The 26238-nt window shown below is 44.6% G+C and overlaps 1 protein-coding gene across 4 annotated transcripts in view; it reads left to right on the top strand.

Annotated features, from left to right (window-relative positions):
- ZCCHC7 (zinc finger CCHC-type containing 7) overlaps positions 1 to 22586 on the top strand; it is a 199580-nt gene extending 176994 nt beyond the window's left edge. For all 4 annotated transcript variants that reach the window (XM_059724513.1, XM_006272079.4, XM_019490738.2 and 1 more), the window contains 3 exons: positions 1387 to 1479; positions 18143 to 18260; positions 21115 to 22586. In XM_059724513.1, the coding sequence (XP_059580496.1) occupies positions 1387 to 1479; positions 18143 to 18260; positions 21115 to 21569 (666 nt within the window). In that variant the 3' untranslated portion in view covers positions 21570 to 22586. The remainder of the gene's footprint in view (positions 1 to 1386; positions 1480 to 18142; positions 18261 to 21114) is intronic.
- The last annotated feature ends 3652 nt before the right edge of the window (positions 22587 to 26238 follow it).

Below are 26238 nucleotides of genomic sequence, written 5' to 3'. Positions count from 1 at the left end.
AAGCTGCCCTTTTTCCATTTACTTTTTGTTCAGCAGATTGTAAAAAAAAAAAAAAAAATGTGAACAAAATAACACAAGTCTGCAGCACACTTACTACCACAGTTAAAATGGGTTTGAAGTGCACGATCAAATGCGTTTTTCTTAAAACGAAAAAACAAAGCTTAATGAATAACCTTGTAGTTTGTCTATTTTACAAGCACCAATATTCTCTGGAAAGAGCCCATACAGCAGTATTAGTAGTAGCAGTAACGGTAAGCAAATGCAGTGAGGAGTGTTTTAAGAAAAAGAAAGTAACCTTTACAATAACAAGCAATCTTACAAAATATCAGTCTTTGAAATCCTATAGTTGTTTATGTTCTACTAGAGTGAATAATAATTTTTAAAAAATGTATAGAGCTTCAAAATGTAGTAGTTTTCTATTCTGACCAGTTTTTTCATAGTCATATATTCTGTCCCTCCTCTTTTTACCTACATGTCCATTATTTATAATCAAAGGGGTTTTTTCAGACCTAATAAATAGTAGCTTTACTCAGCATGCCACCTAAAACATGTTTAAGGAAATGCATGAGAACACTTGTATGCATTTTTGTTAAAATTTGAACTCTTCCCCTTCAAACAAACTTATCCAATAGAAATGAGGAAAAAATGCATATTCCATTAAATTCAGTAGTGTGCGCCAAGTATATCTTTGCATTATATCAGCCGGAAAAAGTTATAACCTTGAACAGCTAAATAGAAGAATTAAATTGTGTCTCTATTATAGACCCCTAAATTGGCTGGGAAACAAAGTAGCAAGTTCTGGAGAGAACCTTTTTCTTCTCTTTCCTTTTATTGTGGTAGGGGATGGAAACATGAGTGTAGTAGTCTTAGGCTGTGTCTGTCTGTCTGTCTCTCCCTCCCTCTCTCCCTCCCTCTCAGATCCTTGCCATACTGCTGTAAGTGAGCCCTGCTGGGAGGGACTAGTTTTTTAATACACAAATGCTCCTATCCAGCTGGTGGATGTAATATCTGATGGCCCTCGTTGCTCCCTGGGGAAAGTGGGGCATCTGTAAAAATAAATGAATATATAATAAAAAAGGAGGGAGAGAGAAATAAATCAAGAACTTATGTTCCTATATTCATCACTGAAATGAAATGACAATACAGAATTAACACTAAAGTTTTCTCTCCCACCTGATTTCAGCGATCAGGATAATTCTCTGTGTAATATTACAATAAAATGAACAATGTATGTCTTGTATCCCAAGCTTCTTGCACACTTGTTTTTTTCCTCTGGAAAGCTGTCAGTTTCTCTGCCAGATTTTTGCTTTGTTTATTTTAACCTACCCTGATTTTAGCATTTTGAATCTTCCCAGATCTACTTCTCACCAATTTTTTTTATTGCAGACCAAACCAGGACCAATCAAGAAGGCCAGTTCTTCTGAGTATTCAATCATAGCATATTGCTACAATTGTTCCCGGAAAGGACATTACGGATACGTAAGTCTCAACATGTTTCTACCTCAATCTTAGACCCATGGTATCCAATGCTTATGATATTGTCTAGGCAAAAGAAAATTTAGGCCTATTTTTTTAAATTGCTGTCTTTCCTCAGTAGGTTTATTGATTTGTTTTTAAAACCTCAGTTAAAACATACTCTGAGAGAGAATATTCATGGAAGAAATAGACCTTTTTATCTTTTCTTCTCACTCATGGGATAACATACTAGGTAGTATGTGGTTACAATGTTAAACGTTTTTAAATTCCTCCATTTTAGTCAGCTACATTATTCTATTCCTTATTTTTCTGAAAATAGCATAAGTGTATGTTGAAATATACCCCAAAATAATAACTCACATAATGCCATCTGACTAGGAATTGTGCCACTTCCACACCCTTCTGCACTGTTTTCACCACTGGTTTGAATAAAGAAAGTGTTGATGGTGTCTTATCTTTCAATTAATGTCTCTGCTGAGTTTACTCTGATTTCTTCAGTAAAGAGCAAACCTTCAGGATTATCCTAGACGTCCTAAACCTACAGGGTGCATCTACACATGCAATTAATGCAAAGCAATAAACTCCAGAGCAGCTTCAGCTGGAGTAAACTGCTTTCAGGTGCAGTATCTACACATGTGCCTGGGACACCAGCAATTTCAGCCAGGATGGAGCAGGCCTGTAGCTGGCTGGGCTGACTGGATACAATTTATGCCCCTGGTCAGAACCCATGACAGTACTATCTTACAGCAGAGTTAAATCAGTTTACTGCACCCTAATAGCATCACAAATGTAGACAATGACACTTTACTGCAGAGCTAATTGGTCTACTCTGTAATAAAGCACATGTGTAGATGCACCCACAGTGACTTCACTGAGGGCAGTTTAGCACCTTATAGGACCAGGTCCTTTATGGGTAGGTCAACTATCAGTATCCTATCATGACAGATCTCAACACCCACACACATATGGTATGGATATGAGCTAGTTCTGTTTACTATGAAAACTGTCCAAGGCAAATAAGTAAGAATTTAAGTAGAAATGCAGTATTTCTGGTGTCTGGACAAGTTTAGATTCATACTTCTCTGAAGCTTATGGATGACATCCCACAAAGCCCCTAGATATTCTGCCCAGGTGTCCTGATTATCCATTTATTCAGTCATAGCAACTGTATAATTGAAGTTCACTATGTTTTCAGCTTCACAAACAGAGAAGAGGGTGTGTCATTTTTGAGAGGCTCAGTCTTCTCCAGGCATGTTGGGGAGAATACGCAGTAAGAGGTCAGTCAGGTTTGCAGACTTGGGAGTTAACAGAAGAACTAAATTTGAAAAACTTGACTTGAAGCCAGTGTAACTGTTGAGCTATTGTGACTATCATAGGATTGTAGGACAGTGGGGCCGGAAGGGACCTCATAAGAGATCTAGCATCCTGCTCCAAGGCATCATCATCCCCGACTAAACCATACCAGTCAAATGTCTGTTTAACCTGCTCTTGAAAATTTCCAGGAATGGAGATTCCACAACTTCTCTAGGTACCATGTTCCAAAGCTTGACCAGTTTCATAGTCAGGAAGTTCTTCCTGTCTCCAACCTAAATTTCCTCTGCTGCAGTTTGAGGCAATTCCTCTTTGTCCTGTCCCCTACCTGTAACTATCCTCTTTATGATCATTCTTCAAATATGTGAAGACTGTTATCAAAGTCCCCCTCGTTCTTCTCATCTCCAAACGAAATAATCTAAATTCTTTCAGCCTTTCCTTGTATATCTTGCCTTCTAAACCTCTAAAAATTGTCATCACCTCCACTAGATTCTTTCATAGTATCATAGAAAATGAGGGTTGGAAGGGACCTCAGGAGGTCATGTAGTCCATCCCCCTGCTCAAAGCACTGCATCCCAGCCAAGGCTTTGTCTAGCCAGTTGTTAAAAAATCTCCAAGGATAGAGATTCCACTACCTCTCTGGGCAACCTGTTCCAGTGTTGTACTACCCTCCTAGTGAGAAAATTCTTCCTAATATCTAACCTAAACTTCCCTTGCTGCAACCTGAGACCATTGCTTGTTGTTCTGTCACCGGTCACCACTGAGAACAGTCTAGCTCCATCTTCCTTTGAACCACCCTTCAGGTAGTTGAAGGCTGCTATTAAATACCCTCTCGGTCTTTTCTTCTAAACTAAAATAAGCCCAGTTCTCTCAGCCTCCCCCCATAAGTCATGTCCCCCCAGCTCCCTCACCATTTTTGTTGCCCTCCGCTGGACTCTCCGATTTGTCCACATCCTTTCTATAGTGGGGGGCCTAAAACTGAACATAATGCTGAATAAAGGGAAATAATCACTTCCCTTAACCTACTGGCAACACTCCTACAATGCAGTCCAGTATGCAGTTAGCCTTCTTAGCAACAAGGGCACACTGTTGGCTCATATCTAACTTATTGTTAGGGGTGCACCAATAGAGATTTTTGAGGCAGATACTTATAGCTGATATTTAAGGAGGCATATCAGCCAATTCCTATCTGATACACTGCCTGCAGCAGGTAAGTCTGGTGTGGTAGGAGAAGGGGCAGGGGGTGGGGAAGGGAAGGGGCATGGGGGGGCAGATCAAGGCCCCACTGTGAGGGAGGGAGGCAGGGGCTGGGGCAGGAGCAAGCACTGCCCAGTCAGGGAGGGTGGGCTGAGGACAAAGCTGCAGCTCATCTGGGGGGTGTAGAATGGAGCAGTGCTCATCTGGGGAGTGTGAGAGAAGGGGGAGGCAGAGGTGGCTCCCACCGCCACACACAGCTGGTCCGATGGCTCATCCGCCAGTTCTTGCCACTGCTGCTGTCACTTGTCCAGGAGGATGTGGGGAGGCATGTGGCCCTGGATCTGCACCAGGTGGGGCAGGCTGGGGCCAGAGTTGTTCCCCATGGAGCCTGGGCTGCCCAGGTGGGGTGCAGGGTGTGTGGTGGCACCACTGGGAGCAGGGGGCTATGAGGGGGTTTCAATGAATTTCAGGGTGGCTGCAGCCCCCCCCCCCGTAGCCCTCTCCCAGCAGCACCATGCCCCACCTGGCCCAGGCTTTGCTGGGAACTGCCCTGGCCCCAGTCCACCCCGTGCAGATTCAAGGCCTATTCCCAGCAGAGCCTGGGCCACATGGGGCAGGGGGCGACGCTGCTGGGAGGGGGCTACAGGGGGGGTGAAGCCACCCTAAATGTGCCATACCACCCTTATAGCCCCCCCCCCCATGGCACCGCTGCGCACCTCACGCCCCACCCATCCCAGGCTCTGCTAGCAACAGCCCTGGCCCCGGCCCACCCCACCCCACACAGATCCAGGGGCATATGCCCCCTGGTGCCCTCCTGGACAAGTGACAGCAGCAGTGGTGGGAGCTGGCGGATGAGCCGTGCCTGGAAGTGGGAGCTGCCTCCGCCTCTCCCTCCCCTCTCCCCGGGATGAGCCCTGCCCAACCGCCCTGACCAGGCAGCACTTGCCCCTGCCCCAGCTCCAGCCCCTGCCTCACTCCCTCCCTCACAGCAGGGCCTTGATCTGCCCCTGCAGATTTACCAGCTGGAGACAGCTCTTCACACTGCCAGCTATGTCTTCACTGCCTACGTGCTGCACTGCAGCTGCACGCAGCATGGGAACTTATCAGCCCAATTATCGGCCACTTAAGGCCAATATCCAATATAGATTATTATCTTTATATCGGTACCCATCCGATATTGAACTGATGTATCAGTGCACCTCTACTTATTGTCCACTGTAACCCCCAGATCCTTTTCTGCAGAGCTGCTGCCCAACCAGTCAACCCCCAGCCTGTACTGGTACATGGGATTGTTCTGTCCTAAGTGCAGGACTTTACACTTGACCTTGTTGAACCTCATGAGATTTCTTTTGGCCCAATCCTACAATTTGTCTAGGTGACTCTGACTCCTAGCCCTAACCTCCATCATATCTACTACTCCCCTCCAGCTTGATGTCATCTACAGACTTGCTGAGGGCGCACTCTATGCCAACTTTGATGAAGACATTGAACAAAACCGGCCCCAGGACCAACCCCTGGAGCACTCCATTTAATACCACTCTGCCAAGTAGACATTGAGCCATTGATTACTACCTTCTGAGCCTGATCCTCCAGCCAGTTTTCTGTCCACCTCACAATCCATTTATCCAGCTACTTCCTTAGCTTGCTTGTGAGAATGTTGTGGGAGACCATATCAAAAGCCTTGCTAAAATCAAGGTAGATTCTAATCTGTCCACATCTTTCTTGAAGTATGAGGCCCAAAACTGGACAAACATACTCCACTTGAGGCCTCACTGCTGCTGAATAGAGCAAAAAAATCACTTCCCTTGATTTGCAAGCAGCAATTCTGTTAATATAACCCAGTATGCAGTTGTTGGGTTTTTTTGTTTGTTTGTTTAATGCAGCCAAGAGCATACTGTTTGCTCATATTCATCTTATCATCTGCTTAACTTAAAGGTCCTTCTATGCAGTTTTGTAACCTAGCTTGTCATTCCCCAGTCTGCATTTATGCATTCATTTATTTCCAGAAAGAAATCAGGTCAGTCAGGCATGATTTGAACTTGGTGAGTCCATGCTGGCCGTTCCTGGTCCCCTTGTTCTTCTCTAGTTGCGTCTCAATAGATTCCTTGAGGACCTGCCCCGTGATCTTTTCAGATATTGAGGTCCATCTGACCAGTCTGCAATTCCCCAGATCGTCCATCTTCCCTTAAAGATGGGCATCATATTTTTCATTTTCCAGTTGTCGTGGACCTCACCCAACCTCCACAAGTTCTCAAAGATGATATCTAATGCCTCTGAAATTACCTCCTCCAGTTACTTCAGAACCCTAAGGTGTATCCCATCTCACCCCGCCAACTTGAAAGCATCTAGCTTCTCTAAATAATCCCCAATCTGTATTACTCTAGGCTGTTTGGGTCCTGCCAAATGTGCTCTTCATCTGGTAGCTGCCCCGATTTGTGAAGACTAAAGTAAAAAAGGCATTAAATATTTTGGCCGCCTCTGCATCATCTAGATTGGCTTCTGCATTCCTTAAGGAACTTATTGTTTCTTTGGTCTGCAAGTATGTCAAGACTAAGAGGAATAATCCCTTTGTATTACTTTTTGTGTCTCTTGCCAGTTGCATCTCAAATCACACCTTGGCCTTCCCAATTTTCTCCCTTCACACCCATGAAATACTCTTATACTCTTCCCTAGTAATATGACCAAGTTTCTGCTTTTTGTAGAAGTAATTTTTGAATTTCAACTCATTGGAATAATTGTTGTGTGCAGTTCCCATTTTTCTGTTGCATTGGGGTATCTTGCTTCTGTGTCCTTAATACAGCCGCTTTGAAGTGCAGCCAGTTCTGTTGGACTCCCTTTCCCCCCCAGACTTGCTTCCCAGGAGATCCTGCCCACCAGTTCCCTGAGTTTGTCTGGATTTCTAAAGTCCAGTATCTTTATATTCTGCTGCTCTCCTTCCTTCCTTTAAGATCTTGAACTCAATCATTTTATGGTCACTGTCACCAAAGTTGCCTTCCATCTTCACATTCTCAAACAATTCCTCCCTGTTTGTGAGCCACAAGTCAAAGTGTTTCCCACAGCTTTCCCCAACCAGTTGGCCTCATGGGTACCTGTTAGGGCAGTGATGCCCAATTCATCCAACCCCATGAGCCAGGTGAATGGCATGGTGCTAGTCTGCAGGCCAGATCTGGAGCGCAGAGCTGTGTCATCTGACCCGCAAGGCTTGAATTTGGTGGAGGCAGCATTAATTGCTGCAGCTCCCAGAGCGTGGTTATCACTGTTCCTCGCACCACCAAATTTCTGTCTCTGCAAGCCAAATTGCATGGCTTCGCACTGCAGATTTGGCTCCTGGGATTCCTTGCAGATCATGAAATTTAAGAGTAAGACAAGTGATGAAGTAGAAATTATGTGGCACAACTGTTGTGTTCACGCTGAGCATGATGTTAAAGGCCCCAGAAAATAGGCTGCTCCAGTAAGGCACACTAGATGAGATATGAATGTGTGTTAACAGCATTGTCATTCATGCTGACCAATGATTTTGACAACAGTCAAAAAAACAAAAAACAAAAACCCACCAAAAAGAGACAATGATAGATTTAAAGTGCAGGTCAGCTGTCTTGCATACAACGTTAAATCAATTTTAGTAAGATGACCCAACACTTATTCCTGTGAGCTATGGCCTGCTTAGTCATCGCCCTATCTGGAACTTGAGGCTGTAATTATCAAAATCATCTGTAAAAGTAGTATTGAAATGTATTGGTTACATTTGTTATGCGCAAGGAGAATAAAGCCCAGGCAAACATTAAATATTATCTATACAAAAAAGGCAAATTTCACAAAGCCAAAAACCATTATGAGCCAAAGCATTTGAAAGAACAGAAAAATGTGAATGATAATTAGTAACTGATTGAGGACATCTCACAAGATGCCCAAAGAGCCACAGTCAAAAAAGAATTCCACTTTGGATTAAAGGAGAAGTGAAAGCATCCATAAAGTGTATGTATGATATAAAAAATGGGTGATGGACAAAAGTGATAGGAATTAGTATCTTTTAGGGGAAGCAAAAGGACATGTGGAGAAATCTGTTGTCTGTAGAGTTAAAACAGTAGTTTTAAAAAATATGTAAGAACTGAAAATAATTTTAATGATGATATGGGTCCATTTCTAGATGAAAATGGTAAGATTGTCAATAATGATACATAAAATTAAGAATTACTCAACAAATATACCTTTTATGTTTGGGAAGAAGCCAGGTGATGATGAAACTCTTCCATTCCAACAATAACAAAGCATGATAGGAAACAAAAGCTACTAACTCAAGATGTATTTAAAAAAAGAGTCAGCAGGGGATCATTACTAAGCCTTGGTTTCTAGGAGGAGGAGCAGTGTTTTAGAGCTACCCTAAATAACATTTATATCAGTAAACTGGAAGAAAACACAAAATCGTTACTGATTACTTGCAAATGACATAGAGGTTAGAAAAGTCGTACATACTGAAGAGGACAGGTCATTTCACAGAGTAATCTGGATCATTTAGTAAGTTTGTTACAAGCAAACAATATGATTTTTTTACAATGACCCAAATCAGTGCATCTAGGAACAAACATACCAACAGACTGAGGCACTCTGTCCTGGGACGCTGACTCTGATAAAGACTTGTGGTGGTGGGGTCATCACGGATAGTCAACTGAACATGAGCTTCCAGTTCAGTTCCAGGGTTGCTGTTTACCTTAGCGATCAAAAGATATAAAGGGAGTAAAGCTGCAATTTGAAGCTAGACAAATTCAGATTACAAATGTGGTACAGTGAGGGTATGCAAACAATTTGCTAACAGTGTGACGGACATTCCATCTTTGGAAACCTTAAAATAAGGTCAAGGTGTGTTTTCTAAGACCCTTGCTACACATTACATAAACTACACAATTAACTGGTTAATTGCACAATAAATTTAAACTGGTCACATGTGCAAAGTAAGACCAGCTGTAAGTGCACAGTAGTTATCACACAATAAAAATGTCCATCCAGCTATACAAAGAGCCAGCCAGTCCTTAAAAATGTGTAACAGCTCTGTAGCTGGTTTCTGTTCAACATTAATTTGAATGTGTAGCAGGGCCCCAAAAGATCTAGTCCAGCTATAACAGGAATTAATTTAGGGGCCTGTGTTGTGCAGGAGCAGGATTGTCAACCCTAATTTTATTTTTTTCCTGATGATCTGCAAACCTTTTATGGACAACCAAACTTTTTTACTATCATTTTTTACATAATGAAAAAGGAGTGCAAAGTACAAATATACACACTTTATTTGTGTAGTTCATGGGTGCAAGAGCATTTAATCCCTTCCTCCACTTCCCCAGAAGCCAAGGACCTCAAAATTCCTAATATCATTAAGTACAGCAACCCACATTCTTGCTGCATGTTTGTAAAGCAGAAACTGTGCCTCCAACAGTGAGAGCTAAAGCCTCCCTAGGAACAAGAAAGTCGATGCAGGAAAATCCAGTGCTGAACCTCTCCTAGAGACAATTTTCCCAACTACCTCAGCTGGTAACTGCCAGCCTGCCTATTTGCTCTAGAACAGTGGTTCTCAAATTTTTCAGAGCCATGGCACCCCACCTCCACGTTCATTTGTTTTTTAAGTGGTGGCATCCCCAACTAAGAAACACTGTTGGTGCTGCCTCAGTGCTTCTCAGCCAGGTTCTGCTGCTTCCAGATGAAACTGCACCATGTACCTACCTCACAGCCAGCCAAAGAAGGGCTCCTCTTGCATTTGTTTTCTCTAATCCCTGAAACAGGCAGGAGCTGCCTTCTGTTGTGTAACCCTTCTTGGTCTGGTGCCCCTACACTCCTGGAAACAGAAGCAGACAGGACAGTTCCACCCATGCCTGCTTCTGGGAGAAGTGTAAGGAGTGCCAAACCAAGCAACACTGCACAGCACAAGGCAGCACTGCTGCCTGCTTTAGGCTGATTAGAGAGCCCCAGTGCAGGGGGAGCATACAGAGCAGTTTTACCTGCCTACTATTGCCACAGCACAACAACTGAGAATCACTGTTGTAGAAACTGCTCCAGCCACCAGTTGCTCTCCCCCAAATAAATCTCTCCCCTTAGTGCAAGGAGCAGGAAAGGCAGGGGTTTATCCATCTCTCCTGTCTCCCTGCTGCACTGTCTTACCTCTTCCAAATCCCTGCACACTCCTCCAAGATGAGGATCAAGGTGCAAAGTGTCTACTACCTGCCCCTCCCCTTATGGGAGATGGAGGAGAGAGGCCTGCTGCTGCTGTGAATGAGCTGTAAGTAGCTCCCTCTTTGCTACAGCCGCTACTCCATGACCTGTTGTAGCAGCAAAGTGCCTGATCTGATCCTCCCTTCCCCACTGCTGCTGCAAAACCACAGGAAGGGAGTGGGGGCTGGAGCTCAGGTCAGGGGCCCTCCAAGCCCCACCCCCCTGTGCTCGGGACACACTCCCTGCCAACCAGCCCCCCTGTTACCTGCCCTCTTCCCCCACCCCCCTCCATTCCCCCTAGAGCAAGCTAGGAGAAATCCCCCACCTCCTCCTACACACAATACTCAAAGCATTTTCAGAAGCATTCAAACGTCCCAGTAGGCAGCAGCGGGGAGGAGCAGGATTGCCAGCCCTCTGTAAATTTGATGGACATTTAAATATTTTTATGGACTTTAAAGACAAGCACTTTTAACCATTTTTCTGATGGACTGTCTGTAAATTTACACACAATTGGCAAACCTATGCAGAATGATGCACTTAAAATGATCACAGTGATCCCTTCTCTCTCATCTGTGAATATACAATTTGCTTATAGTGGCTTGGGGGAGAGCCCCTAAACTAGGACAGATTTAGTCTCCTGCAAGCAGAAGCAACTACACTTAGGAAGCACCATCTCCCATGGGGCACAGTCCTGAGTAAGCTAGCAACACATGTGTATTCTGTGGTTTTTACCCCCTGCTCTTACCCCCATTTGTGAATGATGTGACCACTCTCCCATTGCATTTCCTTGGGAAAGCTTGCTTACAAAAAGAGCTCTGCTGATCAGGATGGTGTGTGTAAAATCCCCTTGCATGAACTTTCTCTTCACATTTGCTTCTGACAAAGCATAAAGGAATTGGTTATGTAATTAAAGATTCAACCTTTAATTGTTATAAAGGAAAGTTAGAAGTAATTCATACTTTGTTGGCCGCAAGTCACTGAATCCAGCAAAAACTTCCAATTAAAGTATAGCCAAAAGAATGAACAGTGGCCCCAGCGGTTGTCTTAAGTGATATTGCATCCAGACCTGTAGTACATTGAGTTGAGATCTACAGATCTTGCGAACCAGAGAGCTTGTTCATAGAGCAAGTGAAAAAGCCATTACTGCTGTCCTTTAAAAGGTTTTCCTGTACAGTCTAAAAGCTTGCAGGATGACTTGTTGCCCTTTATGAGTTAATTCCCAAGTAACCTTATATTCTTAATCAACTGCTATAATATAAACTAGTTGTGAATGATTTTCCTATATTTGCTGTTTCCCAACTTCAGGAAATGCATTCTATACAGCCAAATTCTCATACACTTCACCCCTTGAGTATGTGAAGAAGTGTAGCAAGGTGATGAATGAGAGAAGACTTGTGTTATAGTATAGCAAAGAACTGCTACAGCCAGCATTCCTATAGTGGACCAGTACTTCCTAATCTAGTTGAGGAACATCTGAAATCCTCTATCCTTGCCCCAGACTGTTTCTCCCAACTTTCACTATTCCAGAGAACTAAAGCACCAGCCAAAATGTTGTCAGCTCCTAGGGCTAAAAGGACAATTTCCACTTACAAGATCATCATAGACCAGCCACTTCCCTCAGTGCTTTTAGAGCATAAACTGTCAAAATCACAGTAGAGAGAGGTAGTTAGCCATGTTAGTCTGAAGTCAGGCTCCTCCCTGTCCCTCTTGTTAAAATCCCATTGATGCCTTGAGAATGCTGTTGCTATAGATGTATGTTGCCAAATTAACCTACTTGAGGAGCTCAGTCTTTTAAAAACCCTGGGTTTGATTAAAGGGTTGATACTGATGGTAAATCTGTTCTTACCATTTGATTACCTACAGATGATCCATGTCATTACTATCCATGCATTTAAGTTATCCAGTTAGTAACAGAGCATACTAATTTTTAAGGAGCTTTTTATCAAGTGTAATGACTTCCCATAGTTAAGCAAACTAATCAGTGATAACCCATAGCATGATTCAAATTTTGCAGCAAGTTTTACAAGCTGCAAAGATCAGGAAGAACTGGACAGTATCTGCAGATGTGCTTTGCATTTGCATCCAAATGTGTCAATCAAACAGAAAATTCCTCAGGTGGGTTGGTAGCAGGCTGTGCCTTCAGTCCTGTGTGTGTTACCTCTAGTGTTGAAGGCTGTCCCAAGAGTATTTAATGGTACAAAGTGTATGGCAGTAGTGGCAGCTTACTTGAGAGAGAGGGATCTGGGAAAGTGCATGTCGTACACTACTGAGATGATGATTCAATGCAGTGAAGTTAAGAAGAGGAAGGAGAAGTGCTGATTTTGGAGGCATGTGCATTTCATCCACTAGGGCTTTACTGTCAACATATTAACAAAATAAAAAAAAATAACAAAAGGGCCATCTGTCTCCGGCACAAGTCCTAGACTTTACGCAACATCTCAGAACAGACCTAGGGGAGTGCGTTTCACATCCATCAAAGAAAATAAATGCATCTTTGCATATTCTCATCTAAAACAGTGTATCTGTTGCTTTTGATAACCTATTTGGCAATGTTTAAGCTGAACATTTCTCTTCATTTACTAATTTATAGAGTGTCAGATGTCAGACATCTAAATGCCTCTCCTTAGGTTTGTTTCCTCATAAACATTAGCCAAGTGCGTAAGCTGTATCTTTGAAGCCTTTTTTGTGCAGATGTACTAAAGATGCAATTATGTTCCTGTATCCCTATATACCAGAGTGAGGTAATTAGGAGTTGGAGCAGCTAAGTACTGTGACTGTGGTCAGAACCTTGTGTACTATGGAGACTCAAACTCTGTGATTGCAGCATTTAGCTCTACCCTGATAAGCTAACTCAAGCCATTCACATGTATAAGGTGGTTTATTCCTTTCTGCATCTTAACAATTCATGATACCATCCTTTTGCCAAGCAGACCTGAATGGAAGAGAAGGAGCTGCTAAACCTTGGAAAGAATGCTTTTATCCCCTTTGCTGAGGATCTGCCTTACACTTGCCATTATTCACAAGAATGTAATAAGTATGAGATTACCCTAGGAGAGACCAGAATAAAACCAAAAGTGGAATTTTATATTTAAATAACATAATAAAAGATGCAAGTCACTAATTGTATTGCTTTAATCTTTTGCAGAATGTATGTTGGATGGCAAAAACTAGGTAGAGTTTGAGACCAGAAAACCAGAACCTTCCTCCTGTTGCAAGAGAAATAAGGTTTTGAATCCCTTAAGAGAAATTTGTAAAGCTTATAAGCAGTTCTAATTTGACTGCAGGCTTTTCATCTGTTCTTGTCTGCCTGTCCTCCCACTTCTTGCAGAGCCCTGTTTTAAAGGTAGCCTTCTATATACATAGCTAAATCCCAGAATTCTTTTGTAATTACTAAGAAGTAACTAAACATCCTTTGACACACTGAGTACCATCCTGGCATAATTTTTGGACCAGTAAATCTGTACCTTATCTGCTGTGGCAAATCCTGTGTTCTGGTTTGTAAGTCTTTTCATGATGTTTATACTATGCATTGATAGTGTCACATTTAAATTGTTCCCATTTTGTCCATCGCCCTGCTCTTAGAACAAGATGCAGCAGTAGTCTCAGTCAGATGTTGGACGCTGAATTTAATGGCACACACTTCTTTCCAAACAGTCTTGAATGCAGTTTATCCAGTCTTCTCGTTTAGGTGTCCCTGAATACCACAAATAACCTCGAGCAGAAGGAACATAACGCTAAATTTTGTAGGCTTTTCTTGTTTGTACTTGATTCATCAGCTCCTGCCTTGTTACAATTAGTTTTTGTGTCTTTATCTAATGTCAGCAGTAGCAAATATTTAGGGACCCTATCCATTTAGAAAATGTTATGCAGTAGGAAGAAAATATTGGTGTTTATGCTCCCTACACAAAATGCTTTCTAGGCCATTGCTGCATGTGTGACAATATTAGCATTTTGATTTGCTCACTTCGAAAAATTAAGAAACCTAAAGATGACTGTGTTTGGTACCTGCATCCACCTAGTTGTGCAGTGTCTGGCTTTCATGTTTTCCATGGGTTTTGTGCAGGGTCCCATCCTAGGGGCATTTCTTCCTAACCAAACATTAAGAACATGTAAAGCTTTACCTACAGCAGTGGTGCTCAACCTTTTTTGGGCGGCAAGCCAGATGGGGAGTACACGGTACATCTGTGGGCCAGATCTGGCTCATAGTCCCAAACCGGCTTGGGGCAGTTGCAGCAAGGCCCCATCCAGCCATGTGGCAGGGGGCATCCTGGCTCCAACCTGGCCCCGCGGGGGGGGAAGGAGGGGTCATGGCCCAGCCCTGTAGGGTAAAGGGGGCATGGCCCAGCCCAAACCCATCCCCACAGGGGGAGGGGGTTTGACCCGGTCCTGCAAGGGAAGGGAAGGGGGCTCAAGCCGACCTTACAGGGGAAAGGGGGCATGGCCCAGCCCTACCTAGTCTGGGAGGAGGGGCATGGCCTGGCCTCATCCAGCTGCAGGGGTCGGGGTGTGGCCTGTCCCAAACCAGCTGCACAGGGCTTGGGAATTTGGCATCGGGGCGGGTGGCCATATTTATTGCCACCGCTCCCCTGCTGCTGTATTTTATGATTCATGGGGACCCCTGTGGGCCAGATGCCTATGGTTCCATGGGCTGCATTTGGTCCATGGGCCAGACATTGAGCTTCCCTGACCTAGAGACTTAGAGCTGAGGAAAAAGTCCTCAAACCAGTACAACTTAAAAAAAAATCTTTAAAAAGGAATAAAGAAAAGGAGGGTTGGCAATGGCAATCGTTGAGGTGACAGAATGAAAGTAAGGTGAATGGCTCCATAGCAGGTTTGTCTCTCTTTAGGTGTTTGAGTGTCTTGCCTATATAATCTTAACTTTTAACTTTTTTTTGCTTGCTGCAATGCATTTTTAAGGGTTTGCACTGTTAACTTATTGAAACATTCTCTGAACCTTAACTTCACAGTAGCCAAGCTCTTTGTCTGGGATTAGGGTCTATAGTAACAGGAGATGGAAAGAACGCATTCAGTTATTATGTCCCCCACTCTTTCAGTTCAGGATATTATGCCCTTTTAGAGGACACATCAGATGCTAAACTGATGTTACATTTAATCATGGTTGGAAGACCCATAAAATGCTAACTGCTGCCTGAGTGCGTTTCTGGTGTGTTTTAGTGCTAAAAAGATACCAAAAAATATGGAGAGGAAAAATGTAGGGAAAGGGACTTACAGAGGCACTAAAGTGGCAAATGCTTGAAAACCAGCCACTCAGCATCTGGTGGAGGCCTCAGGGAGAGTGAAAGCCCCCAACATATTCACGAGAACTACAAGACACAGACTTTACTCAATTTGGGCAGTGTCCAAAGAGTAGAAAAATCACATTGCCAAGCACTGCGGTTAGCAGACAGTTTACAAGCAAAACAACACAGCAATTAGTGTCACAGGACCCCCTGAATAAGTACTGTGAGGGTCATACAAAGCAGTAGAAATTTAGCCAGGCTAGCATTTAAGTCAGTGATAACATTTAATTTGTACCACTGTGAATGTTTCTCAATGTGTGTTGTTTAGGCCCGACAGGCATTTACTTGAAGGTGCAATGGGGTCTAATCCATGATCCCAAAAATTGTGCCTCCTGCCATGCTAAATATGCATGGCATGCTAAATATGCATGGCAGGAGGCACAATTATGGAATTGAGGATCAGATTCCAGTTGCACCATATTGCCAGTGCTGAGGGAGCCCTGGATCATGATGGTTGGGTGCTCAACAGTCTGCTAGCTTGGGGGACCCACAGGGCCAGTTTGAGCCCTCATGTGGTCCCCAGGCCTATCTGACAAACAGCTGATTGTTAGGTGCCTACTTAAATAGCAGACAAACTAAACAATTTTTGCAGGTTGGTCACGGCATAAATAGCAAATTCCACAGATATTTCCTGATGTGGTCCGGCGACCCTGCCCCTCAGCATTGATGTGCAGAGTCCCTGGCAGGGCGGGGAGTAAAAGGGCCAAGGGAGACAGCTGCCATCTCGTCTGCTGTCTTTCATGCCTTCCAGGTAGCCCAGAGGTGGGCAAAATGGCTGATGTGGCCAACAGCCGGACTCCATTTCCCAGCTGTCCCTCTCATGGCTGGGGCCAGTCTCTATGGAGACCCCAGCAGCAGCTGTGTGAGAGAGCTCAAGGCTGGGGTTGCCATGGAGACCAGCTGGCAGCACAGAGCAGGCAAAGGGCTGCTCCAGTCACTGGGATCATGTGATGGGGGCAGCTTGCTCCATGCAGTTGCAACAGCCTGGTCTGGAGCCAGAGCAGAGCCACAATCCCCTGCTTGCACACCCCGACCCAGAGCGTGCAGGCTACAGATCGCAGTTCTGCCCTGGCTCCGGAGCAAACTGCCCCCATTGCAAGTTGCCAGCAGCTCCAGAGCAGCCCCTCACGCTGCTCTGCCACACACCCTGCCAGCGTGGCTGCCGCTGGTCTCCATGGCAACCCTAGCCTGAGCTTTCCCACATGCGGCTGGGGTCTCCATGGAGACCAGCCCAAGCCATGTGTCCAGGGGTGGCTGGGAAATGGAGTCCACAGCCGACTGGATGCAGCCTGCAGGTCAGACTTTGCCCATCCCTGAGCTGGCCAGTGCCTTCGCCCCACCCCAGGCTGCGTAACCAGCAAGGCAGGCTGCGATGACCACTGGTTCCCATTGGGGAGCCAGCATTTTATTTTCATTAAATTGGTTTTTTAAGTTGATTTCACGGACAATCCCAGATTTTGCAGTTTCTCTGAAATCCATGAAATTGCAGATTGAGTAGACCTTTACTGATTGTCAGCAGGATTAGGACTGCCCCAGGGCTATCTCGATCTGCCATTGCCTGGCAGGGATCACACTGGGATTTGAGCCCCATGGGTGATCCCTGCCAAACAATCACATGATCAGGACCACCCCTACGTTCGATCCCCCAATCAGCTCATTCTGGGCAGGATCAAGACTGCCCTGGGTTCAAGTCCTGGGGTGACCCTGACCTTCCATCAGCTGGCAGGGACCACCCCAGGGATTCAAGCTCCAGGACAGTCCCTGCCAGCCAATGATCAGCTGATCAGGACCACCTAGAACCTGAAGCCCCAGGGCAATCCCAGTCCTACTTAGGATCATCTGAACTGGACTACCCCAAGGCTTAAGCCCCATGGTGGTCCCTGCATCACATTCAATTTCAGGTGCAATGGAAAACAGCTACAAAGTTATTACAAGTATTTTGTGTAGTGACTTTGTAGCTGGTTTTCCATTAAATTGTGCCATTAATTTCCTGAATTTGTGGTCAATTTACACCTTAAAACAAGATTTAACTATTTCATCTCATCTTAAGTGTAACATCCAGATGCCAATGAGGCTATAAGATTCCCCCCCCCCCCCCGCCTCCTCACTAGTTGCTGTCTTTGGCACTCCTGGTCTTGTGGGTTTGCCTGGCAAAATCTCTTTCAAAACTGAATTTGGTTCCAGAAGTGAGTTTCTCTCGGATCCTCTCAGTCCACTGATTTAGTGCTTCTACTACATTTTCCCACGGTGTGTCTGATTCTAGTCCTTCACCTTTGTGGGTATTAGAGTATCTGTGAAGACTACATTACCAGAACAGGTTTGGGATATATAAATGGGGGCGTGGGTATCCAGCTGTACTCCTAGCTATCAGAAGATTGTAACACAGTAGTAATTGAGCTTCCTTTTTTGGAACAGTTGTGATACAAGCATAGGCACAGCGCTTGAAAACCAATAAAATCATCCCTGTTTAAAGAACTGGAGGTCAGATGGTCATCTGATGTGAATCAGTATGGATCCATTGGCTTCAAGGGAATAAACCTAATTTACACTAACCAGTGAGCTAGCCTAAAGAATTTGGTTTATTTCCTGGACTTCTGATATCCAGAATCAAATGTTTTAACAAGATGCAACAGCCTGTAATGATCCTGAAATGTGAATTACAGGAATGCTCAGAGAGACGGATGTACGGTGGAGTATTCCCCTCGTCTCCATTCATCTACTACTACGACAATAAGTATGACATCAAAAGCAGAGCTAAGAGGCTAAAGAGAAAGATTGAAGGTAGAGTATATTTTGTGAGATACTTCTTGCCCATATCTCACCTTTATTAAATGGTCATTATCCATGTGCATTGTTATACTTGCTTCTTTTTTATGCTTTTATACTTGCTGCTTTTTTATGCATTTTCATTAAAAAACGGTTAACTTTGTAATTTGGGGTTTTTCATGTTTTGGGTGATGATGATTGGTATTTGGCATGATCTCAACCAAGAAGCAGGGCAAAAGTAATAAGTCTATTTATCCTTGTCTGTTTTTAAAATTCATTATTTCAAACCCTCCAAAGGGACACCAGCAAGTACTTTACTCTCAAGCACTCATTGACTTTAAAATAGTTATTAAATGAGAAGAAAGTATAAATCCTGCTATCTGTTGCCAAAACCAATCAACATGGGGAAAAAAACCAACGACCACTGCCAATAAGTGGCCACCCCCTTCGAAAAGACTTGTTATGGAAGAAAGTAGGGGTGCACTGATAAAGATTTTTTTGGGCTGATACCAATGGCCGATTATTAACAGGCCATATCAGCCGATAACAATCTGATTGCCAATATGCAGCCTGGCAGCTTGGAGAGCAGCATTCAGCTGGTAAGTCTGTTGGGAGGGAAGGGGAGGGTACAGATCAAGGCCCCCACAGTGAGGGAAGAAGGGGGCTGGGGCAGGCACTGTCCAGCTGGGGCAGGGTGTGGGATGGAGCCACAAGCAGCTCCTCCAGGAGGGCGTGGGGAGTGGGTGGCAGCTCCTGCTGTTCCATGCACCCCCAGGGGAGGCATAGGGTGGGTGTGCCTCCCCCACCCCACCCCAGATCTGTGCACAGGGCAAATAGTTTCATAGTTGTAGGGTCGGAAGGGACCTGAGCAGATCATCAAGTCCAACCCCCTGCCATGGGCAGGAAAGAGTGCTGGGGTCAAATGACCCTGGCTAGGTGATTATGTAGCCTCCTTTTGAAGACCCCCAGGGTAGGAACAAGCACCACTTCCCTTGGAAGCTGGTTCCAGATCCTAGCCACCCTGACTGTGAAGTAGTGCCTCCTGATATCTAGCCTGAATCTACCCTCAGTCAACTTATGACTGTTATTCCTTGTTACTCCCAGTAGTGCTCAGGGGAACAGGGACTCTCCCATTGCCTGCTGGTCTCTGTTGGCCAGTTTATAGACGGCCACCAGGTCCCCTCTCAGCCTTCTCTTGTGGAGGCTGAACAGGTTCAGGTCATGGAGCCTCTCCTCATGGGGCCTGCCCTGCTGCCCCCGATCATGCGAGTGGCCCTGCTCTGGACCCTCTTGATGCTGGCCTCATCCCTCCTGAAGTGCGGCACCCAGAACTGGACGCAGTACTCCAACTGCAGCCTGACCAATGTTTTATATAGAGGGGGAGGATCACCTACTTGGACCTGCTCGTGATCCATCTGTGGATGCATAACAAGGTGTGGTTAGCCTTACTGACTGCATCCCCACACTGGCGGCCCATATTCATCTTGGAGTCTGTAATGACTTCAGGATCCTTTTCTGCCTCTGTGCTGATGAGAAGGGAGTTCCCCAGCCTCTAAGTATGCTGCTGGTTCTTTCTCCCTAGGTGCAGTACCCTGTACTTGTCAATATTGAATCCCATCTTATTCTCATCCACCCACCCCTGTAACCTGTCCAGATCCAATTGCAGCCTGTCCCTCCCTTCTAGCATGCCCACTTCACCCCACATCTTGGTGTCATCTGTAAATTTGAACAAGGTGCTTTTCACCCCCTTGTCCAAGTTGCTGATGAAGATGTTGAACAGTGCAGGTCCAAGGACCAAGTCCTGGGGAAACCCCACTGCCCACATCCCTCCAGGCTGAAAATGACCCGTCCACCACTCTCTGGGTGCAGCCCTCCAGCCAATTGGTGACCCATCTGACTATGGGCTGCCGCTGTGGGCTGGGGCCAGGGACAGCTCTAGGATCTTCCCGGGGGGGTGGGCGCTGGGGCTGTGGGCAGTGCCATTGGGAAGGGAGGCTACGTGGTGGGTTGTGGCCACCCCAGAATTCACTGTAGCCCCCCTCCCAGCACCGCCGCCCACCCCAAGTGCAGCCCTGGCCCAACCCTCTCCCTCCCACCCCCCCAGGAAGAGGCCAGTGCCGCTCCCAAGCCCAGCCCACAGCAGCAGCCTGCACTTGCCCTGCACAAAGATCCAGGGGGCACACCCCCCCCAATGCCTCCCCCAGGGGTACACGCAGATGAGCTGCTTGCAGCTCCGTCCCATACTCCACTGCAGCTGGACAGCACCTGCCCCAGGCCCAGCTCCCCTCCTCCCTCACAATGGGAGCCTCGATCTGCCCTACCCCTTCCCCACCAACAGATATACCAGCCAGATGCTTCTCTCCAAGCTCCCCAGCTGGCCATGTGCATGTTGCAGCTGCGCACATGCACACAGCATTTATCGGTGACGTTATCGGCCAATCAGGCAAAAAAAGCTGATTGCCGATAATGTTAGTTTTCCTTTTATTGGTGCCGATACTGCTGGAAATATCAAAGAAAGAAAAGACAGTTTAACTTTCCAAATCTTAGCAGGCATAAATAGGCTGGCAGATGGAAAATGATCCCCTTTAAATAGAGCATATTCAGTATGAAGAAAATTACTGTGGAATCTCCCAGCAAATTTTTACTGTAACTTTTTTGGTTTTTGCCGAACCTTAAAATGATCCGATAAACTTCTGCCTCAGAAGATTTTCTCCCAGCAAATTTTTACAAGAGTTTTCTCAAATTCTTCAAATCTCTATCCAGCCTGCAAGGTCCACATATGCAGTTAGGAATCAGGAATGCCAAACAACTTTGATTTTCAGGCATTATGGCTTATATCTCTTAAAAATAACCTGTTGTTATTTTACAGAACTGCAGGAAGTAGGCCTTCTGCCAGTGGAATTCAAGAGACCATGCATGGAGGAAGAGCACATGAGGCATTGCCATAAGAAAAAGAAAAAGCTTTGGAAAGAGCATGACAAGCCTAGTAAAAGAGAAAAACATCACAAAAAACCCAAGAAAAAGTCCCAGGCAGAAAAACACAAAGACAAGAAGCAGAGGAAAGGTATCCAAAATAATCAAGATGGAGAGGAGGACTTTCCTAGAGGATGCAAAGCGCATGTGCCTAAAGCTAGCAAAAAGTATCGTCGCTCTGTCTTCCAGCCACATAGTGACAAAATGAGAAACACCCAGGAACTTGTAGAGGCAGTTAAAAAGAAGAAAAAAAACCAGCAAAATGAGAGAGACTGGAGCCCCACCACTCATGAGAGCTTATTCCTTATAAAACAAAGGAAAAAAAAATCCAAACAGAAATCCAGATGCTAATCTGGTAACAGAAACCTGGGTGCGGGGAGTAGGGCTTCACTCACCACCACTTTGCCATGGTATTTTTTGACCCTCTGCTAAGAATTTAATGTAAGATTTGAATGCACCTCAGACCAGGATGTGTAAAGACAAGGAGCACAAAGCCTGTGACACCGTTCCTTGGAGAGAGTGTTTTGCCTCCCTCAGTGTTCTTCAACCGTCCCATCTGGTGAGCGTACATGAGTGAAATCATACTGTAATTTTGGTAGTATGTGTTAGTCTATAAGTTAACGAAAAGTTTTGGGGGTTTTTTTTGTTGGTTTGTTTGGCCTGGCGGGTTTTTTAGTTTTTCAGTGTTGGGGGAAAGGGTCCTATATCCCTCATCATGGGGCCTATAGTTCCCTTGCCTCCTGACTTTAAAGCGAAGCTGTCACATTGTTTGGTGGAGGGGTTGAGGAAGGACAGGGAAGAGGATAAAAACTATGATACAAAAACAGTCTGCTTGGTTAAGTCATTTTCTGTAGGGCACAGAGAATCATTTTCTTCCTGTTCTCCCAAGTGGAGTCTGCAGGGAGGTTATTGTCTTGTGCTTATGACATGACAGTCTTCTATCATACAAACTCTTGTGATGTCACAAATCATCATCACGTCACTGCAAGTTGAAATAACAGGCACAGATAAAGGAGTTGAGCATTGTTACATAATCTGTATCTGCTGCCTAAAGTACATGGCAAGGGCATCTGTTAATGACTTATAACAAGCAAGCGGTTAGGTTTTCATCTTGAATTAAATGTTTTACAGTTTTCCACAATGTGGGAGTCTTGCTTGTAACAGATGGAACTACATAACAAGATATGAAACAAAAACAATTTGCCTGCTTCCAAAATTACAGAGCTAAAGTTTTCCTAATTTCATTTTTTTAAGAAGTTGTTATTTTTGTACTCCAGGAATTAAACAAGTTGTCAAAAACCTTGTAAGAATAAATGCTGTATTAAAAACCTTATCCAATAAACTTTTACTTGGGGGCACATGAAGAAATGCATCTGATGTATATTTTTGATGAGGAAAACAATAACCTAGTTTTCATTAATGAGGTGAAATTATGTCAGTTCTTCTGACCAGAAATTATGTCAGTTCTTCTAGGATAGTATATGATGTATGTGATGCACACCTTTCCCAGCCTGCTAGAACTAGTAAATGGCAATATTGACTTCATGGGTAGTTCTCACGTAGGTCTTTAAAGACTGCTGGACTTTAAAAACTGGGTGGTGAGTAAGTAGTGACCTGTCTACATGGGGAAACAGCTACGTTGGCAAAATCCTACAGGTATAAGTATATCAGTAAAATCCACTGTATTCTGGGATGAGTGCCCACAAGGGGACTTTTACCCACATACATATGCTGGCACAGTTTACCAGTGCTGCTATGCTGAAATTACTTGGAGCAAAATAAGCATAGTATTCTTATGCCAGAAGCCCTACTTCTACTTTGCAAGAGTTGTCCTGGCTGGTGGTTCCAAAAGAGTTTTGGTTAACTCCATGTCATTCAATGGCAGGTTTCTAGTGGGTTTTAATTGCACTCTTGGAAAGGGTTTCCCTGATGCCCTTACTTACAGTCTGAGCCTTACTCCCTATCTGTCATGGCTCATATTCCTCCTTACTTTTCATCAGGTAGCCCAATGAGAACATTAATCTGTGCCTGAGCTTTTGTTCAACTCTCTCAGCCAGCTCCCCAGACCCTGTTGGGTCTCATTAGTTTACTGATGTGGCTAGGCAGCCAGCCCAGCATGAAACCAGATACCAGAGGAGCTGGCTGTCTTTCCTGGCACCATGCATCATGATCTGTTCTTTTGTCATGCTGTAGTCCCATCCCAAAGTCCAGGATGCAACACCCAATTCAGTGCATTCCAAGTGCCCATCTACACAAAGAGCCTGACCATATCCATTCCTCAGGCCTGCACCCTGTTGGCTCCTTCTTGAATTTGTAAACGCAACAAATACATTTGTTCATGCAGGGCTGGCTGCCTTTCTGCAGGTCATGGGCAATCCAGGAACTTGAGATAAAGTTGTTTTCTGGAAATTCAAACCCAGGCATAGCAAAAGTGCATGGATGAGACCAGATGGTATGTGCGTCCCTCCCAACAGAGACTTGGGAGAAAGAATTGCACCTTAGCAAGAATTCTTCCTCAAGGGATATCCAAAAGCCAAATTAAATACAAGAGGAAAAAGAAGTGGAAATCCCCCACAGAATCCTGCCCCTTGTCTCTCAAGCAGGTCATTTTATAGCCCTTTCTGTTTCTTATCTACAGTACAGAAGCAATTGTAGGCTCTTCTTCTCCCCAGGCTATTTGTGGTTGGCATGAAGCTCCAATAATTGTAATGATTTTCATCACCATCACGGTCTTCCTTCAGAACGATCCTGGGTCTGGGTCCCACCGTAGGTCTCCCTGCACATCTTTCACAGCACTGGTATTTGGCAGGTTCTGCACACCAGCCTTTCCCACTGTGACAGCCCATGTTGTTCACTCAGTGCAAGGAGAGGCCCATTGGCTGTAGGGTTTGCAAAGCTTCTTGCTTCTTGTGGTGAACCAGTTTGGGAAAGAGCCATAGTGTAGTCACCTTTGGGCAAACCGAGGGTCTGGGTATTCTAGGATCTGGAAGAAATATTCATGGTCTGAGTTGGGAGGGAAGTGGGAGACTGGCTTTGCTGTCATGACAGTACATGACATAAGATGGAACTAAACAGGAAGACCAGGGAAAGTAGACAAGACTTTGACATGTCCCATTGTCATCACCTTTGGCTCCTGGGTACAGCTAGAAAGCCATTTGAAATACAGTTTGTGGCCTGTTCCTTTCTCTGGCTTTTGGTATCGCTCCCAGGAAAGCTGCTTCTTTCTAGCTGGGACATTCAATAACTACATATGTTCTAAAATGTTCCTTTTATCTATTCATTTCTGGGACATTTTAGCCCCATGGGCATATGCCGCAGCCTCCAGTATGCTTTGCCACAGTTGTTAGGCACAACAGACCAGAAAGTTAAGGGAGTCAGAATATCTAAACAGCCATCTATTGGCATTTTTCCCACTAATAGTCAATAGGAGTTGGGCATCTAAATATCTTTATAGATCAGGATTCATATGCCTTTTGAAAATCCAACCACATCTGATCTGCATCTTTAGATGCCCAAAGTACCATTAAGAACCTGGCCCAAAGTAACTCCTGAAGAACAACACTGTTCATTACATTGGCACTTACTAACAGGAGCAGAAGGAAAGGGGATGCCATTTGAACTGTGTTGAGCCTATCAATGATCATTAGCAGGTAAAGTAGCTCAAGCTGTGTTTTCCTTGCAGCAGCTAGCCTGAGGTAACACGCAAACTGCACCTAGGTTGTTTGAGCACCTCTTTCTTAGAGGTGAGGCTGGTTGTGTGGCCTCAGATTTCTGCCTTGTAGGGTAATGATCATGTTTGTTCCATTTTAATTCATCTGGAAGGTATTATTTTGATGTAAACAGACACAAACTAAACCCATGAACAGCGGTTTAAGGTCAAGTTTTCTTCTAATATGTGTCAAAGCTATCCAGCCCAGCCCAAGTAGGGGTGTTTCATCAGTGCAGCTATACCAATAATTTGTATTGTAATCATGATCACACTGAAGAAAGAGCACAACTGTGTCAAAAATGGGTGAGATTGATTTTAAAGTGTTAGTATAGGAGATTAAGAATAGGACCTCCCTCTTCTATACTGCCTGTCCTTTGAAAACCCCAAAACACTTGATAAAAGAGGATGCTGTCATCACCACTCTCATTTACTTGTGGGAGGACACTTGACTAGCTGACTCAGCTGGTCAGTGGCAGAGCTAGGTCTTCTAAATCCCAGCCCCAGTGCTTTACCTAGGAGTGTGCACCTGAAGCACCAGAGAGATCCTAAATGAGATCAGGACCCTCTTGTGCTAGGTACCATACGTACATAGAGTAGCAGACAGCCCCTGCCCCAAAGAGCCTACAATCTGAACAGAAATGTATTTTCTGCGCTTATCAGGGTGAGGTGAGGGATTGTACCCTCTTCTCCCAAGGCATTTTGCAGGTCCCTGACACCAACCCCACTCTTTTTCTGTTCCATAGAATTGAATCAATGGCATTCAGTGGTATTGAGATCACACTGCTAATCAAAGCCACTTGTAGTTGACAATAAGTTCTCACTACAGCTCAGAATACTAAAGAGTTTTATGGAAGCAATTGCAATCATCATAATGTGGAAAGCACTTTTACATGAGACAGAGGAGACAGGGCAGGAAGGGAACAAGAAGATTGCAAATAATAAGCCATGCTAGTGGAATTGTTTAGCTCATTCTCCACTGGCAAAAAGACCAATTACCTCAATCCCTTGTTAAAGGGTAGGGTCGCTGTAAGACCCTCTTTGAGGCCAGGGACCTGCCAACTGGGGTAAGTTTCACCAAGTGCAATTTTATCCCATTAAACCAAAGTGTTCTTCAGACTGTCATTCCTCCTACTTGCTATTTTTTTCCCTTTTAAAGAACTGTCAGTCTTCACTCCAGAGATGCCTGGGACTAAAAAACATCCTTATCCCAGGAGAGGATGGTGTCTCAAGGTCACAGTTGATGTGCATTGGTGAAGCAGCATGAGGAAGCCTACACTCTGTGAATAAATAAAGGGCTTCAGTGCAGCTCTG

This window comes from Alligator mississippiensis, chromosome 3 (assembly GCF_030867095.1).
Source record: "Alligator mississippiensis isolate rAllMis1 chromosome 3, rAllMis1, whole genome shotgun sequence".
Lineage (NCBI taxonomy): Eukaryota > Metazoa > Chordata > Crocodylia > Alligatoridae > Alligator > Alligator mississippiensis.
Note: the sequence above shows the minus strand (reverse complement) of the source record. Positions and strands in the feature narration are given on the sequence as shown.